Consider the following 15,987-nt stretch of genomic DNA (forward strand, 5'->3'; position numbering starts at 1 on the left):
TGGTCTCTTCCCCCTGTTTTCTCTGTTCTACTCTTGTGTTGCCATCCTTGAAATGAGAAGTTCTCCAAATCTATATCATTCCTCTATCAGACTTTTTTCAGAAGTCCTTGAAGATATCTTATGGCATATTTGGCCAGAAGTAAAAGATTTAAGGACGCTGTAAAATATGAACTGAAAATGAAGGCAGCTATGAGGACCTGGATTTTCTTTTTAAAATGCAAGCAAAATGGAATTTCAAAATTTTCACCTTTTTTTTTAACAAGAGAAATTATATTTCTGGTCTGGCACCTGCATTCACATCTCTTCTTTAATGCTTCTAACTTGATCAGATCAAAAAATGGGATCTGGAGACAGAGATGCAGTCTCTTTTACAGAGATGCAACTCTTTTACAACACTGGACCTGTTTTCTTTTTTTTTTCCCCTGGGGGAGGAGGGAAGGACAGAAGAATGATGGCAGGGACAGGACACCCTTTGCAGCATGATTTTTAGCATCCTCACGTAGCACTGGGGTACTGGGGTTTGGGATGTCTAGTTCAGTTGTCTAAGGGCAGCTAATCCAGGGTAGTCCTGCCTCTGCTCAGATAAAAGGTCACATCATCGCTCGTGGTCAAAAAGTCCTTTTCCAGCATACAGAAAGCCTTTTGGACTTTGGACTACAATTTCAATCCCAAGGGCCTGGGAGTGTTAGGACTTCCTGGTGGAAGCCTTGGCTTCCTAAATTTACCCAAGAAGTGGTCCAATGGAAAAGTCACCTGCCACCACATGGCTCATGCTAGCCGTGAGCAGACTCCTGCCTACATGGATTTCCCACTGTCTGTTTATCTAGCAGTGTGTGTGGTACTAAAAAGGCCAAAGTGAGACCCCAACAGCCCCAGTCACAATGTGCATACTAAAAGGCTGTCCCTTATTGAGTTGTCTGACTTAGTGGTTGTAGCACCTGGTGCTGTTTTCTTTTTTGCTTCCTTGTGTCTCCTCCTTTATGCAGCTTTTGCTCAGAGAGCCATTTCTTTCTAGATAGCAGTGTGCCATGCTGGTCTTCTAGACTGTGAGCCCACTGTTGGGTAGGGACCGTCTCTGTATGTTGCCAACTTGTACATCCCAAGCGCTTGGTACAGTGCTCTGCATACAGTAAGCGCTCAATAAATATGATTGAATGAATGAATGAATGAATGAATGGTCTATACTCGGTAGTTGATTCCCAGTTTTCAGCTGAAGTTTTGCTTTATCATATCCTCAATGTTTCCTCTGCCCTCAGGCACTCAGATACTGATGCTGGTGAGAATTCAAACATAGTTTATGAAGTTTTCATTTTCAGAAGTAGGTGAAAAAGTTGATGTCTCCCTATAACACTGTGCCATCCAGTGCGGCCTAGGTAATTCCTCGTGCTGCAGATGCAGGATCACATCTGCAAATGGCTTTGAGTCAAACCGTCTTGGGTGGTTTTCCAAGAGCAGGATGGAGATCTGGCTACTATTTGAAATATTGATTCAACAAAGCTGATGGAGGTATGACTCTGGGCCATTGAAAAATAAAATAAATTCAACACTTATGAAACAGTAGACCATCTGTGTTTGAAAACTTTTTGTGGTTCTTGGGATGTTGCTGCTCAATAGAATTATGTGTCAGTGCTTATTATAGTATTGCAAAACTGAATAAAGAAAGTGCTCCCCACTCTCCCTCAGGCCTGGCTTTTGATTTCTCCCAAAGCTCCCTTTCTCACTAAGCTTGCCTTAGAGTATCCAGGAAGCAGGTGAAATTATGCTACCTCTCTCTTAGTCTTGTCTTCTCACTTTTGTCTAAGGATTTGATTAGGGGCAGGCATCATCAGCAGAGACACAGGACCTCACGTGTTGGAAAAATCTACTTGCCCCTGATAAGGTGGGGAAAGGACTTTGAAGGACCTGACCTTGATGATGATAAAACATCCTCCAAAGCAATTCTCCACTGTAAATACATTATTGTCACTGGTTCACTTCTAAGGGAAAATAACTAATAATAATACTAATAATAATAATGGCATTTGTTAAGCGCTTACTATGTGGAAAGCACTATTCTAAGTGCTGGGGGGCTACAAGGTCATCAAGGTCATCCCACATGGGGCTCACAGGGACGAAGTCACAGAATGGAATCCAAAAGTTCCATTTAAGCTTCTGCTACCAACTACAATTTCTGTGTGTCAGAACCTAGAGAACATAAGGAATTTATCTGCTGGAATTTATGAAATGCCTGGACACACACAGCAGGGAAAAATACATTATTTCAAAACACTGAGCTTTTGAAATAGCCTCAAGGAAATTAGACTTTGTGTCCTTTTAATTCTAAGCATTAGGCAGCAAAATATTTCATTTCTTCTGAAGCTCAAGGCGCAAAACCTTTGAGAAAATGAAGCTTGTCCTTTCACAAACTCTGGAAGAACATAAATTAGTGGAAGATCAAAGCCAAAAATAAAGTAGATAAAATATGTAAATAAATTACAAAGTAAAAGTGATCAAATCCCAACAGAATCACAAAGCATAAAAAATTGCCTCTTCCAAGTTGACCAAAAGCTAGGGTCCTCACTTTCATTTCTAATGGGAGTCCATTAACACTCTACACCTAAAAGTTCCTCAAATAAATAAAAGTTCCTCAAATAAACAAACATCAAAGTCAGAATGTTGAGGGATTCTATATCAAAATAGTTATAAGAAGTGGAGAATAGCATACTTTACCCAAATGCACCCAAATATACCGGCTCCTACAGAAGCCTTAGCATAGCAGGACTGAGTCAACACAGGAACATAGAGAAGGAGGAAGAACAACGTAAAATGGGATAAGCTGATAATGATAATAATAATGATGGTATTTGTTAAGCCCTTACTGTGTGCCAAGCACAGTTCTAAGCACTGATTACCCATTACTGAAAATACTCCCAAAGGAGTTCAAAATTTGCAACTGAGTAAATCTAATATTGGGTCCCTCTAAAGTCATGACCAAAGATGGTACAGTGTTAATCAGAAGATAGTACTGCAAAGTTCTTGCTAACTCTCCTCTCCCTGAAAGACCATAAGGCAATACCCTGCAGGAGACACTCTTGAGTAAGAGGTAAAAGCTGGAAGTCAATGTTTAAAGGGCTTCACTGACTAAGCTCTTCTTTCCTCTTCTCCCACTCCCTATCTCCTCCTCTAGACTGTAAGCTCACTGTGGACAGGAAATGTTTCTGTTTATTGGTATATTGTACTCTTCCAAGTGCTTAATACAGTGCTCCGCACACAGTAAGCACTCAATAAATATGATTGAATGAATGATGAAAACTTTTATTTTTTTCCTCACTCGCTGCTCTTGGTTCAAGCCTTCTAGAAAGGGCAGATTTTTCATATCTGACTCTGTTTGCTTTCTGCATAGGGTGAGCTCATAGTTTTCTAGGATTTCATTTGACCTTCCTAGATTTTAGATAGAAATGGGCCTTTTGGCAATTCTGCATTGCCAAATGAATGTTGGCTTTGTAATCTGGGAAACAGCCGGAAAACAGCAGAGGACTCCTGAACACAAATCAGTTCACTAGACTCGTCTCTAGCCTGGAGGTCCATATTCAAATGGCAATATTGGAGGGATTATTTTACAAAAAGGTGGATAGGAACAGCCTGGGCTTGACTCAAGCCAAAATGAAAGCTTCTTTTGGATGAAGTATTGATTCAGAGGTTGACAGGAGAGTGAGCATCCTGAGAGTTCTACACAAGATGACTTTGCACTTTTGATACAGGATGGCTACTTGATTGCAGAGGAGTATGTCTGAATCCAATTGTCAATATTTGCCCAAAGTGGAAATCAAAGCAAACATATTAAAACTGCCCCTTCAGGAAGAGTAGGGCACTGAACTGCTTCTGAGATCTTGAATGGATGGAGCTTCCCTTATCTCTGCTGCTGATCATTCATAAATAATAGTATTTATTGAGGGCTTACAGTGTGCAGAGCATTGTACTAAGCGCATGGGAGAATACAATGTAACAGAGTTGGTAGACTTGTTCCCAGCCCACAGTGAGCAGGGAACAGTGAGAAGCAGCATGGACTAGTGGATAAAGAATGGACAGAGAGTCAGAAGAATGCGGGTTCTAATCCCAGCTCCGCCGTCTGCTGTGTGACCTTGGGCAAGTCACTTAACTTTTCTGTGCCTCAGTTACCTCACCTGTAAAATGGGGTTTAAGACAAGACTGTGAGCCCCTTCTAGACTGTGAGCCCATTGTTGGGTAGGGACCGTCCCTGTATGTTGCCAACTTGTACTTCCCAAGCGCTTAGTACAGTATTCTGCACACAGTAAGTGCTTAATAAATACGATTGAATGAATGAATAAATGAACATGGTCTGTGTCCAGCCTGATTAGACTGTATCTGCCCCAGAGCTTAGTACAGTGCCTGGAACATAGTGTTTAACAAATACCACAAAAAAAGAGGTTACTGTCTAGAAGAGGAGACAGACATTAATATAAATAAATTATGGATATGTGCCTAAGTGCTGTGGGGCTGAGGGAGGGTTGAATAAGGGAGCAAATCCAAGTGCAAAAGTGACACAGAGAGGAGTGGGAGAGGAAGAAATGAGGGCTTAATCAGGGAAGGCCTCTGGGAGAAGTGTGTCATCAGAGCTGTCCCACCATCCTTTAGATGGTGATAGGAACAGTGCCTAGCACATAGTAAGCACTTAATAAGTACAATTTAAATAGAAAAAAATAAAATCCCTGTTGTCAGGGCAAGAGAGGAACAAATGAGGCCAGTGGCAGCCATGGGTCACTGTAAGGGGAAATATTGGCCCCCTGGAAGTAAAAGGACTGGAAGGGTATGTTTTAAGTAGGGGAACTAATGCACTAGCAAGTAATCCTGCTTCTTAAATGCCCATGTTTTGACGTGGCCCTGGTTCATCCTGGAAGCGGAGCCACAAATTGGAGTGATCAGGGCTACTGACTTTCTAAGCACATCCCCGGAACAGAGCGAGCACTCTTTGGCAACTGTTCTCTGAACTTCTGAGATGGGATGTTCCTGGAGGGTTGACCATTCAGAATTTCTCAGAGACTAAGGATTTATGAGTTTTAGGGTGATACATAGCTATTGCCTCTGGAAGGCATCACTCACTCGTTGGCATTTGTTCCTACAAGGGTGAGAGGGTGAAAGGGTGAAAATCTCCCCACCTCTTTTTTACTAATGAGCAAGCACTGGGACACAGAGCATGGACTGCATTTCCTTAGGCTTTACAGCAGGGGACAGGAGAATCAAGCTGAAAACCTGGAAAATCCCTGCTGGTGCAGGGATGTGTACTGAAGAGCCTGACTGATTCATTCATTCATTCATTCAATCATATTTATTGAGCGCTTACTGTGTGCAGAACACTGTACTAAGCGCTTGGGAAGTACAAGTTTGCAACATATAGAGACGGTCCCTACCCAACAGCGGGCTCACAGTCTATAAGGGGGTAACAGACAACAAAACAAAACATATAAACCAAATAAAATAGAATATGTGACTGATAGATCAATAAATCATATTTGAGTGCTTACTCTATGCAGAGCACTGTATTGAGTGCTCGGAAGAGTACAAAACAACAAAATTGGTGGACACAATGAGTTTATTGTCTAGATAATGATAATAATAATAATGATAATAATAATAAACTGTTAAGCACTTACTATGTGCCAAGCACTTTTCTAAGCACTGGGGAAGATGCAAGATAATCGAATCAGACACAGTACCCATCCCAAAATCTAATTAGGAGGGGAAAGAGGTAGTGAATCCCCATTTTACAGATGAGGTTACTGAGGCACAGAGAAGTGAAGTGACTTGCCTAAGGTCACACAGCAGACATGAAGTGGAGCTGGGATTAAAACCCAGGTCCTCTGAGTCCCAGGCCTGTGTTTCATCCTCCAAGCCACACTGCTCATTCCAGGCCAGAGGTAGGATGTGAATGAGAGGTCAGTGAGATAGATGAAATTGAGGTATAGTGAGTAGGTTGGCACTAGAGGAGCAAAGTTTGTGCTTTGGGTTGTAGTAGGAAATGAGGGAGGTAAGGTAGGAGGGAGAGAGGTGCTTGAGTGCTTTAAAACTGATGGCCAGGAGTTTCTGTTTGATGTGGGGGTAGATGGACAGCCACTGGAGGTTACTGAGGAAGGGGGAAACATGGACTGAATGTTTTTTTTTTAGAAAAAATGATCTGGGCAGCAGAGTGAAATACCAACTAGAGAGGGGAGAGAGACAGGAGGCAGGAAGGTTAGGGGGATGGAGGAAGAGGCAAGGACAATGATTTTGTGATTCAGTGAGAGAGTAAGGGACTGGGTTTTTAAGTTGCTTGTTACCTTTATTCAGGCTCGGTACCAGTTCTGGACCTCATGCTGCAACTGTTTCTTTTTGTCCTCATTAACTGGCTTCCATAAAACCCTCCCTCAAATGACTCCTATGCAGAACTGGCTCAAGAAACTTTGGTGCCATACATGATAAGGAAGGAAGGATAAGGGGATAAAATACCCTGGGCCACACAGAACTACGAAGTGAGAAGTGGAATTCTGAAAGACCACAGGAAGTTCCCTCCTCTCTGGCTGCCCTATCCATTCATTCATTCAATCGTATTTATTGAGCGCTTACTGTGTGCAGAGCACTGTACTAAGCACTTGGGAAGTACAAGTTGGCAACATAAAGAGACGGTCCCTACCCAACAACGGGCTCACAGTCTAGAAGGGGGAGACAGGCAACAAAACAAAACATGTGGACAGGTGTCAAGTCATCAAAATAAATAGAAGTAAAGCTAGATGCACATCATTAACAAAATAAATAGAATAGTAAATATGTGCAAGTAAAATAAAAAGAGTAATAAATCTGTACAAACATACATACAGGTGCTGTGGGGAGGGGAAGGAGGTAGGGTGGGGTGGGGGAATGAGGAGGGCGAGAGGAAAAAGGGGGTCCCAGTATTCTCTGGCCACATTTCTCTAGGTCCCTTCCTCTTTCTTTCCATTTTTTCTGCCAAGCTCTTCTACTATCACCATCCCAGATCCAGAGAGTGTGAGGTCTTAGTCACCCACCTATGTTTGGTTCAATCTTCAACCATAAGCAAATGGGGTGGATGGCAGCTGAGGTTGGCCAGTGGAATAAGTGCAGACAGGGAGCGGTTGGGATGGTGGGAGGATTCCCCTTGCATTCTAGGCTTGGATACTGAGAATGCGGGATATTTGTTTGTTTTCCTATCTTCAGGATGGACAGCTGAGTCCCTGCTTATTGTTCTTGGAGTAATCACAGAGAGGGGGGCACACATGTGTTTTGAGGATTAGCACTTGTATGCTGCACTGGAGGGGAGAAGGGGGCACTCACCTCAGATTCTGATGCGTTGATGGATTTTTCACGCAGATTCGCGCTCTCGGTGAGCACGGCCCCATTGTACTTATTACAGATATCCTCATCGGAGTAGTGCAGGCCACCGGGGCTCGGGCGAGGGGGTGACCTGTGGGAATTAAAAGAGATAGCATGTAGCAAATTAAACTGTGACACAGCTAGCATTAGGCATGAAATACGCTTAATCCAGAGACTCCTCAAACCAGCTCCTGCTCTTGTGAGGCATCTTCCCCTAGCAATTTTGCTCCAGGGGAAATATGAATCTTTCACCATGTGCCTTGCATTTTTTCCTTCAAACCTGAAATGAAAAGTTACTGAACCAATCTTCCATCTCTCACTCCTTTCCAAGGTTACTCTGCTACAGCGTGTCTGTTGCTTTATGAGGCCACCTCGACAGTCACTAGGGTATATCTGGGAAGATGATTCTGAGGCTACAAGACTAAGCCTCCAGCAGCAAATGATAATAATAATTGTGCTATTTGTTAAGCACTTACTATATGCCAGGTACTGTACTAAGTGCTGAGGGGGAATGCAAGCCTTGGGTTGGACACAGTTCCTGTCTGACATTGGGCTCACAGTCTTAACCCCCATTTTACAGATGAGGTAACTGAGGCACAGAGAAGTGAAGTGACTTGCCCAAGGTCACCCCACAGAAAAGTGGCAGAGCCAGGATTAGAACCCATGATCTTCGGACCCCCGGGCCTGTGCTCTATCCACTAGGGCATGTTGTTTCTGCCTCAGTCATAAACACTAACAAATTTATACGGGGAGAAGGCAGTTATGCCCATGACATTCTGACACATCACCAATATTTAATTAGCCATCAGCATGATACAGATCCTGTCATCTTCCTCCTGGACAGGCTGTGCATTGTGTGATCAGGACTTTGACCCCAGAAATGGTTTTCTTGCCTGTTTGTATTTCTGCCTTAGGGGCTGTCACTGGGAAGGCACAGCCTGTGGAAGGGAAAGTGGAAAGGTGAGAAAACTTATCCCTTCAATTGAAAGCCCGAGATCCTGTGTTGTCAACTGTGATTTTTTTCCTGCAAGAAAGTCTAAGGCACTCCTTTTTATTTTCTGTCTCTCTCCTGCATCAGATTTTCTCGTGCTAAATAACAAGGCACTGATCTGATGGCAGGATCATCTGTATGGACTTGTTCTTGCTGGCAACGTATTCAGGACAGTTTTATTGATTTCAACCTCCCCTTTTTGCTTTCTTATTGCACAGTCTTTGGCTAAAGAACAAACCTTCATTCTGGCTGGGCTCAAATCCCCATGTGCAATCCCCATCTGTAGGCTAAACACCCTCCCTTTCTTTACCGGAAGGAAACAAAAATGACTCATAGGAGATCATTTCAAGGAGACATCACTAAACAGGAATTCACTTATTTGCCAAAAAATCCATTATAAAGAGCAAGAGCAAAGGAGACACACCCATTGGCCTTGTACCCCCCTCCTCTGCAGTGCCCTCTCCAGCTCTGAGGCTCCAAGTCTCAGGACTGTTATCCACCTGTGCAAATAACCTCTTTCCATCTCAAAAGGTTTAAGCACTCAGAACAGTGCTCTGACAGAGCAAGTACTCAATAAATACCATTGACTGAAAGGGAATTATCCTTCCCACCCCAACAATAAAACCTCACCTATCATTTAATCATTTGGGAGACATTTTTTAATTTTACAAAGTTAAGTTCTGCTTTACTAACATGAGTTCTAAAATATTCAGACAGTGAGATGTTGGGGAGAGATCTATTCTTCATGCATAGTCTCTTAGTTGGTAAGTATCAATGTAGCTTTAAATATTGGCATTCAACCCAAAAACCTCAAATCAATCAAATCAACTGTATTTACTGAGCACTTACTGTGTGCAGAGCACTGTACTAAGCACTGTACAATATAACAGACACATTCCCTGCCCACAGTGATCTTGCAGAGTACAGGGGGAGACAAGACAGTAATAAAAATAAATTCATTATGGATATGTACATAAGTGCTGTGGAGTTGGGAGGGAGGATGAATAAATGGAGCAAGTCAGGGTGACTTGTCTTGACGTTCAAGTTCTCTATGACCATCTTTACCTAGGCACAAGCTAATTACTGATTGGCTATGTGTGACCAGTGCAAAATTATTTTCAAAACTAGCAATGCAGATTTTATTGCCACATTTTTGGTAATCCATTGCTGAGATCAAAAGAAACTATTTACCTCCTGGCTGGCAAGGTCCAGTTACCACTCCATTCTTGCTTTCAATCATTCCCCTACTTTCCAGCCATTTGTGGGTTTACTGGTATTTAATAAGTGCTCACACTATGGCATGCACTGTGCTAATTGCTGGGAGTAGATCCCAGATCATCAGATCAGATATAGGGCTTACACTCTAACAATTAGGAAGAGTAGATGCTTTATCCTCATTTTACAGATGAGACAAATGAGGCACAGAGAGGCTCAGTGATTTGCCCAAGGTCACTACAGCAGGCCAGTCAGAGAGCTGGCCCTAGAACCTAATTCTCTTGACACTAGGCCACTAGGTTTCTCTTAAGGCTCCAGAACAAAGCTTCAGGCTCTTCATTAAGGCCCAAATATGACTTAGGACATTATAGTCAAAATATTACAGCTTAAAAAGGGACTTTGAGAGACCATCAAGTCAAGTCCCCTGCCTCCAGGCATGTTAATATCTGCAACCCCCAAGGTAGATGAATGTCTCTTCTTTCCTTACAGGCCTCCAGGGACAGAGACTACACACCCTCCCTTCCAAGAGAGGCTCTTCCAGAATTCTATCATTCCAACACCAAGAAATTCCTTATTTCCAAACCAAATCTCTCCTGGATAAGTCATTTCCTCCATTTGATTTTTTGTGTATGTGGAGAACAACTAGTTACTTTCTTCCCTCCCAACAAAAAAATTTTGTATACTCTAACAGCTCTAAAATCAGCCATTAACTTCCTCTTCCTTAGGTTAAACCACCCCAGTTTTTTTTAATCATTCCTAAATGTTACTATTTTCCATCCCCTTGACCATTCTGCCTCTTCTCTAGGCCTGTTCCAGTTTCTTCACATCCTTTTTTAAATACAGTGACCAAAACTGGGCTCGAGACTCTAAAAGAGTCTGAGCAGTGCAGAAAATAGTTGAAAGGATGTGGAAGTAATCTCTCCTGGCATACTCTTGGGATTATATTCCAATACCACATTGGCTTTTTATTAATGGCCTTATATTGCAGATTGTTACTGAGCTTCTGGTTGGCTAGTATTCCCAAATCTCCAAAACCTGTGTCTAGCAAGTCTTTCCCCATCTTGTATTTATGGTGTGTGTTTTTTCTCTCTATTTTCTATCTTGCATTTGTCCCCACTAAATTTCATCTTGTGTCTGGAGGATCATTTTTCCATTTTATCTAGCTTGCTTTGAATTCTGTTCTGGTCTTCCAAAGTGTTGGCAAATCTGCCCAATTTAGCATCAATCATAAATTTGAAATGTCTGTTCTTGATTCTTTCATCCAGGTCATCAATAAAGATACTGAATAAAATTGATTTTAAGCCTAGCTTTTTGCTATGTCACTTCAGGTTGACACTGAGCCATTGATGACAGTCTTCTGGGTGCAACCTATTTATGCGTGTATATATACGTATATTTTTTTTGTCTAAAATGTAGATTTTGAGTAATTGCTAAATTAAGAACGTCTCAAGATATCCAGAGGGATTGAGGGCTTAGCATTTATTGAAGCCCAACAACTAATTTCATGGTAATGGAGGCGGGGAAAAATTGTATTTGATATTTTATCATTTTCATGAGAACTATTTAGAATCTCAATTAATGAACATTTTCAGCTATTAAATGTTATTCAAAAAAATCACAAAACAATCTAAATAATATGACTGTGATAAGATTTGCCTCTCTATATTAAGATCTATCCAGTGAAGTCCCTGCTCTGGTCCTTTGGGGAGATGGAGAAGTCTTACAAGGTTCTGGCTCTTCTCCATTTGCATTCCAATGACTTCTCATTCCAATAAGAAACCCTGTGACCCAGTGGAAAGAGCACAGGCCTGGGAGGCACAGGACACAAGAACTAACCCGCTTGCCTGCTGTATGATCTTGGGCAAGTCACTAAACTTCTCTGGGCCTTAGTTTCCTCATCTGTAAAATGGGAATTAAAATACCCATTCTCCCTCCTACTTAGACTGTATTTGACAGGGACTGTATTCGACCTGATTATGTTGTATCTTCCTAGTGCTTAGTTCAGCCCTGGGCATTCAGTAAGCATTTAATAAATGCTAAAATTATTATTCATTTTATTTATATTCCACAAGGCTCACCAAGACCCAAATTGTACAGAGTTTTAGGAAAATTCTCCTTAATCCTGACTGCTGTTGTGGGCTCCTGAGTCCCTCACACCCTCATCCTTCAATTAACAAAAAATAATTGTTGTGCTCATTTAGCACCTATTCAGCACCAAGTACTGTACTAAGTGCTGGGATAGAAACAAGATAATTACATCAGACACAGTCCTTGTTCCACATGGGGCTCACAGACTAGGCAGGAAGCAGTTCTACATCCTATAACAGTGCATGGAAGTTGCTGAATTTCAATCAATCAATCCTATTTATTGAGTGCTTACTCTGTGCAGAGCACTGTACTAAGTGCTTGGGAGAGTACAATATAACAGGAACACATTCCCTGCCTACAACAAGCTTACAGTCTAGCGGGGGAGACAGAAATTAGTACAAATGAATAAATTATGGGTAAGTACCTAAGTGCTGTGGAGCTGAGGAAGGGTTGAACAAAGGGTGCCAATCCAAGTACTAGACATTTAAGACACTAGGGGTGAATGTTTATTATTATTATTAAGTGCCATCAAGTCATTTTTGATTCATAGTAACTCCACGGATATACTTTCTCCAGAACGTTCTGTCCTCTGCCATAATCCACAACCTTTCTAGTGGTTCTTCTGTTATCGCTGTTATGGTCTCTATCCACCTAGCTGCTGGTCTGCCTCTTCCACATTTTCCCTGGACTTTTCCTAGCACTGTAGAAAATATCCTGGCTTAGTGGAAACAGTCCGGGATTGGGAGTCAGAGGGTCGTGGGTTCTAAACCCACCTCCACCACTTGTCTGCTGTGTGACCTTGGGCAAGGCACTTAGCTTCTCTGTGCCTCAGTTACCTCATCAGCAAAATGGGGATTAAAAGTGTGAGCCTCATGTGGGACAACCTGATTACACTGTATCTACCCCAGCGCTTAGAACAGTGCTTGGCACATAGTAAGCACTTACTAAATACCATAATTATTATTATTATTAGTGTCTTCCCCAAAGAATTAGTCCTCCTGATTATGTGTCCAAAATATGCTAACAGAAGTCAAGTCATTTGGCCTTCCAAAGACCACTGTGGTTTAATTACCCCCTCCGCCGATTTTCTCCTAGCACTCTCAATGACTGATGTATAAGTTGAACACTGAAAATGGGAATATGTATTTAGAACTCAGAACCAGTTAAGGCAATCCATAGAGCATAGTTATCAAATCTTCTGGAGTCTCTTGTGATCATATCAAACAGCACACTGCATGAACAGAAAATTCCCTATTTTTTTTTTTTTACTAATCATTAGTCCCCCAAATTTCTAAACCTTCTGTAACACCCAAGAAGAGTTAGAGATGCCTCCCCTGAGAGGCTTAGCCATGACCTCCCACCTCTGAAGTCCCTCTAGACTATAAGCTCATTGTGGGTAAGGAATGTGTCTGTTATATTGTTATATTGTACTCTCCCAAGCACTTAGTACAGTGCTCTGCACAGTAAGCATTCAATAAATATGACTGACTGAAGTTCTTTCTCCAGAGGCAAAGAATGACCTTCCATAGGCTACACATCCATTCATTCCTTCAACCATATTTCCTGAGCGCTTACTTCATCCAGGGAAATACTGTGTACATACCTTGTTCCGTTTTTCTTGGAAAATGTGCTCTTTCCAGTGAGATGCCGGCTGTTTAACTCTAAGGCAGTGAATCCTCCGTTATCTAGTGTAACAGTCTCCTCCATGGTGGAGATGTTTTTACCTGGATCCAAACCAAACAAAAAAATGCAGCTGATCGAAAGGACTACTAAACTCTCTTGCTGGGGGAGAGCTACTCCAAAATTTCCTGGAGTTCTATATTTGCCTTGTGGGGGATGCAATTATTAATAGCATAGTGTCAAGGATCCAGAAAACGTAGAGAGTGTAAGGGCTGGGAAAAGGGGAAAATATTTTCAGTGAATCTCAGCAAGGGCTAATGCAAAAGGAAGTACCAAAGGTATTTACTGAGTGCATATTTTGGACAGAGTCCTGTGCTAGGTGTTTGGCAACATACAAAGGAAATAATTGGTGAGGAGAAAGACTAGGAGTGAAGGAAGGGATTCATGGGACAGAGGGGAGCATAAAGAATGGTGTAAAGGCTAGAGATGAAGGAATGTAAGCATGAGGCTTTTCAGCCTAGCATCAGCCCTGAAGGTTTAAATTCTGCTTGCCTCACGGGCAGAAACACTGGTCATTTAATACCATTCTAGTGGATGAGTATTCATCTTTTCTAGAAGCTACAATGTTTCATTAATACTCGAATGTGAGCCTGAAGAACAGAAGCTGCAGGTCAACTCTCTCTTTCATGTCTGTTTTCCAGATGGTGAGTGAGAGTGAGAAGTGGAGATATAGTGAGAGAGAGAAATGGGGAGATTTTCTATGTGCCAGGAAAAAGAATCTGTAATAACATAAACTTCATAAAATGCCATGCCATTCACATATTTTAAGCCCCACAGGAATAAAATCTGATTCATGAACACTTGTTGAAAATGTATTTATATGGAAAAAATAAATCCTTTCTTCAGGGGATGGATTGTTTAACATTACAAAAAGAAATGGAAAGTGTTTCATATTTCCTTTATTTTGTTAACCCCTTAAACACTGGAAGGTTAGCATTCTTTTTCGATTGATTGATTCATTCAATCATATTTATTGAGCACTTACTGTGTGCAAAGCACTGTACTAAGTGCTTGGGAGAGATGACCTCTAGGAGTGACTGAAGATAATATGGTGTAGCAAGAATTCCCAGCTCTTAGCAACAGAGGGTAAACATAGAAGTGTTGTGTACCTGTACACAAGGTTTTTTTTTACCTGTAGGATCTCAAGGGAGGAGGCGAAAAACATGGTTGTTAAGTCTAGACTGTAAGCGCCGTGTGAGCAGGAGATATGCCTACCAACTCTGTTATATTATTATATTGTACTCCCCCAAGTGCTCAATATAGTTCTCTGCACACAGTAAGGACTCAATAAATAAATTGAGAAGCAGCATAGTGCAGTGCAGGGTGTTTTGCTCTGCCCTCCTCATCCTATCACTGGTCTGTCTAGGCCCTAGAGATTTCCATGATGCTTCCCAGGGTGGCCACAGAGCAGGAGACCATCAAGAAGGGCTGGAAAAAAATGGAAAATGTTTCATATTTCCTTGTATTTTGTTAACCCCTTAAGCACTGGAAGGTTAGCATTCTTTTTTATTGAGCACTTATTGTGTGCAAAGCACTGTACTAAGTGCTTGGGAGAGATGACCTTAGCAACAGAGGGTAAACATAGAAGTGTTGTGTACCTGTACACAAGGTTTTTTTTTTTTTTTATCTGTAGGATCTCAAGGGAGGAGGTGAAAAACGTGGTCATTGAGTCTAGACTGTAAGCTCCTTGTGAGCAGGAGATATGCCCACCAACTCTGTTATATTATTATTGTACTCCCCCAAGTGCTCAATATAGTTCTCTGCACACAGTACGGATTCAATAAATAAATTGAGAAGCAGCATAGCGCAGTGTAAAGAGCACGGGCCTGGGAGACAAAAGGGTATGGGTTCTAATCCCACCTCTGTCACTTGTCTGCTGTGTGACTTAACTTCTCTATGCCTCAATTACCTCATCTGGAAAATGGGGATCGAGACTGTGAGCCCCACTTGGGACAGGGATTGTGTCCAACTCTATTTGCACTGTATTCTACCCCAGTGCTTAGTACAGTGCCTGGCACATAGTAAGCACTTAACAAATCCCATAGCAATTATAAATACGACTGACTGATCGATTGAGTCTATGCAAGGGAAACCCTCCTCCCCACCCAAAGTCTCTATCGTAGGTTTATTAGTATAGATAGTTCTTGCAACATTGTTGATCAAGTGAAAGAGGGATCGACAATCCAGTCAAGTCCAGTTTATCAGCCTAGATAGTTCTTCCAACATTGCCGATCAAGAGAAAATGGTTTTGACAGTTCTGCCTAGATAGTTCTTGCAACACTGTTGATCAACAGACAGTGAGAGCGACAGTCCAGTCCAGTTTACCAACATAGTTCCTGCAATGTTGTTAATCACGTGAAAGTGAGATTGACAGCCCAGTCTACCACTTGATAGGCTGGAATCCACTGGTCTTAGCACATGGGGAATGGGATGTCCAGCTGTGAGAACCTCCACATTGAGCCAAGGCCCCACCAAGTGACATCTGCAGCCTATGAGTGCAGGGTGTTTTGCTCTGCCCTCCTCATCCTAACACTGGTCTGTCTGGGCCCTGGAGATTCCCATGATGCTTCCCAGGGTGGCCGCAGAGCAGGAGAATATCAAGGAGGGCTGGGAAATCCTGGAGCACTCTCAGTCATTTGGGGTTCTATGGG

At 42.1% G+C, this 15,987-nt stretch overlaps 1 protein-coding gene across 1 annotated transcript in view; it reads right to left on the reverse strand.

Moving 5' to 3' along the window:
- The window catches only part of SDK1 (sidekick cell adhesion molecule 1), a 246,586-nt gene that overhangs the window by 4,708 nt on the left and 225,891 nt on the right, over positions 1-15,987 (reverse strand). Inside the window, exons 35-36 of the mRNA XM_038762450.1 lie at positions 13,260-13,380; positions 7,324-7,453 (exon numbers count right to left, since the gene is read on the reverse strand). Coding sequence (XP_038618378.1) covers positions 7,324-7,453; positions 13,260-13,380 — 251 coding nt within the window. The remainder of the gene's footprint in view (positions 1-7,323; positions 7,454-13,259; positions 13,381-15,987) is intronic.

This window comes from Tachyglossus aculeatus, chromosome 21, assembly GCF_015852505.1.
Source record: "Tachyglossus aculeatus isolate mTacAcu1 chromosome 21, mTacAcu1.pri, whole genome shotgun sequence".
Taxonomy (NCBI): Eukaryota; Metazoa; Chordata; class Mammalia; order Monotremata; family Tachyglossidae; genus Tachyglossus; species Tachyglossus aculeatus.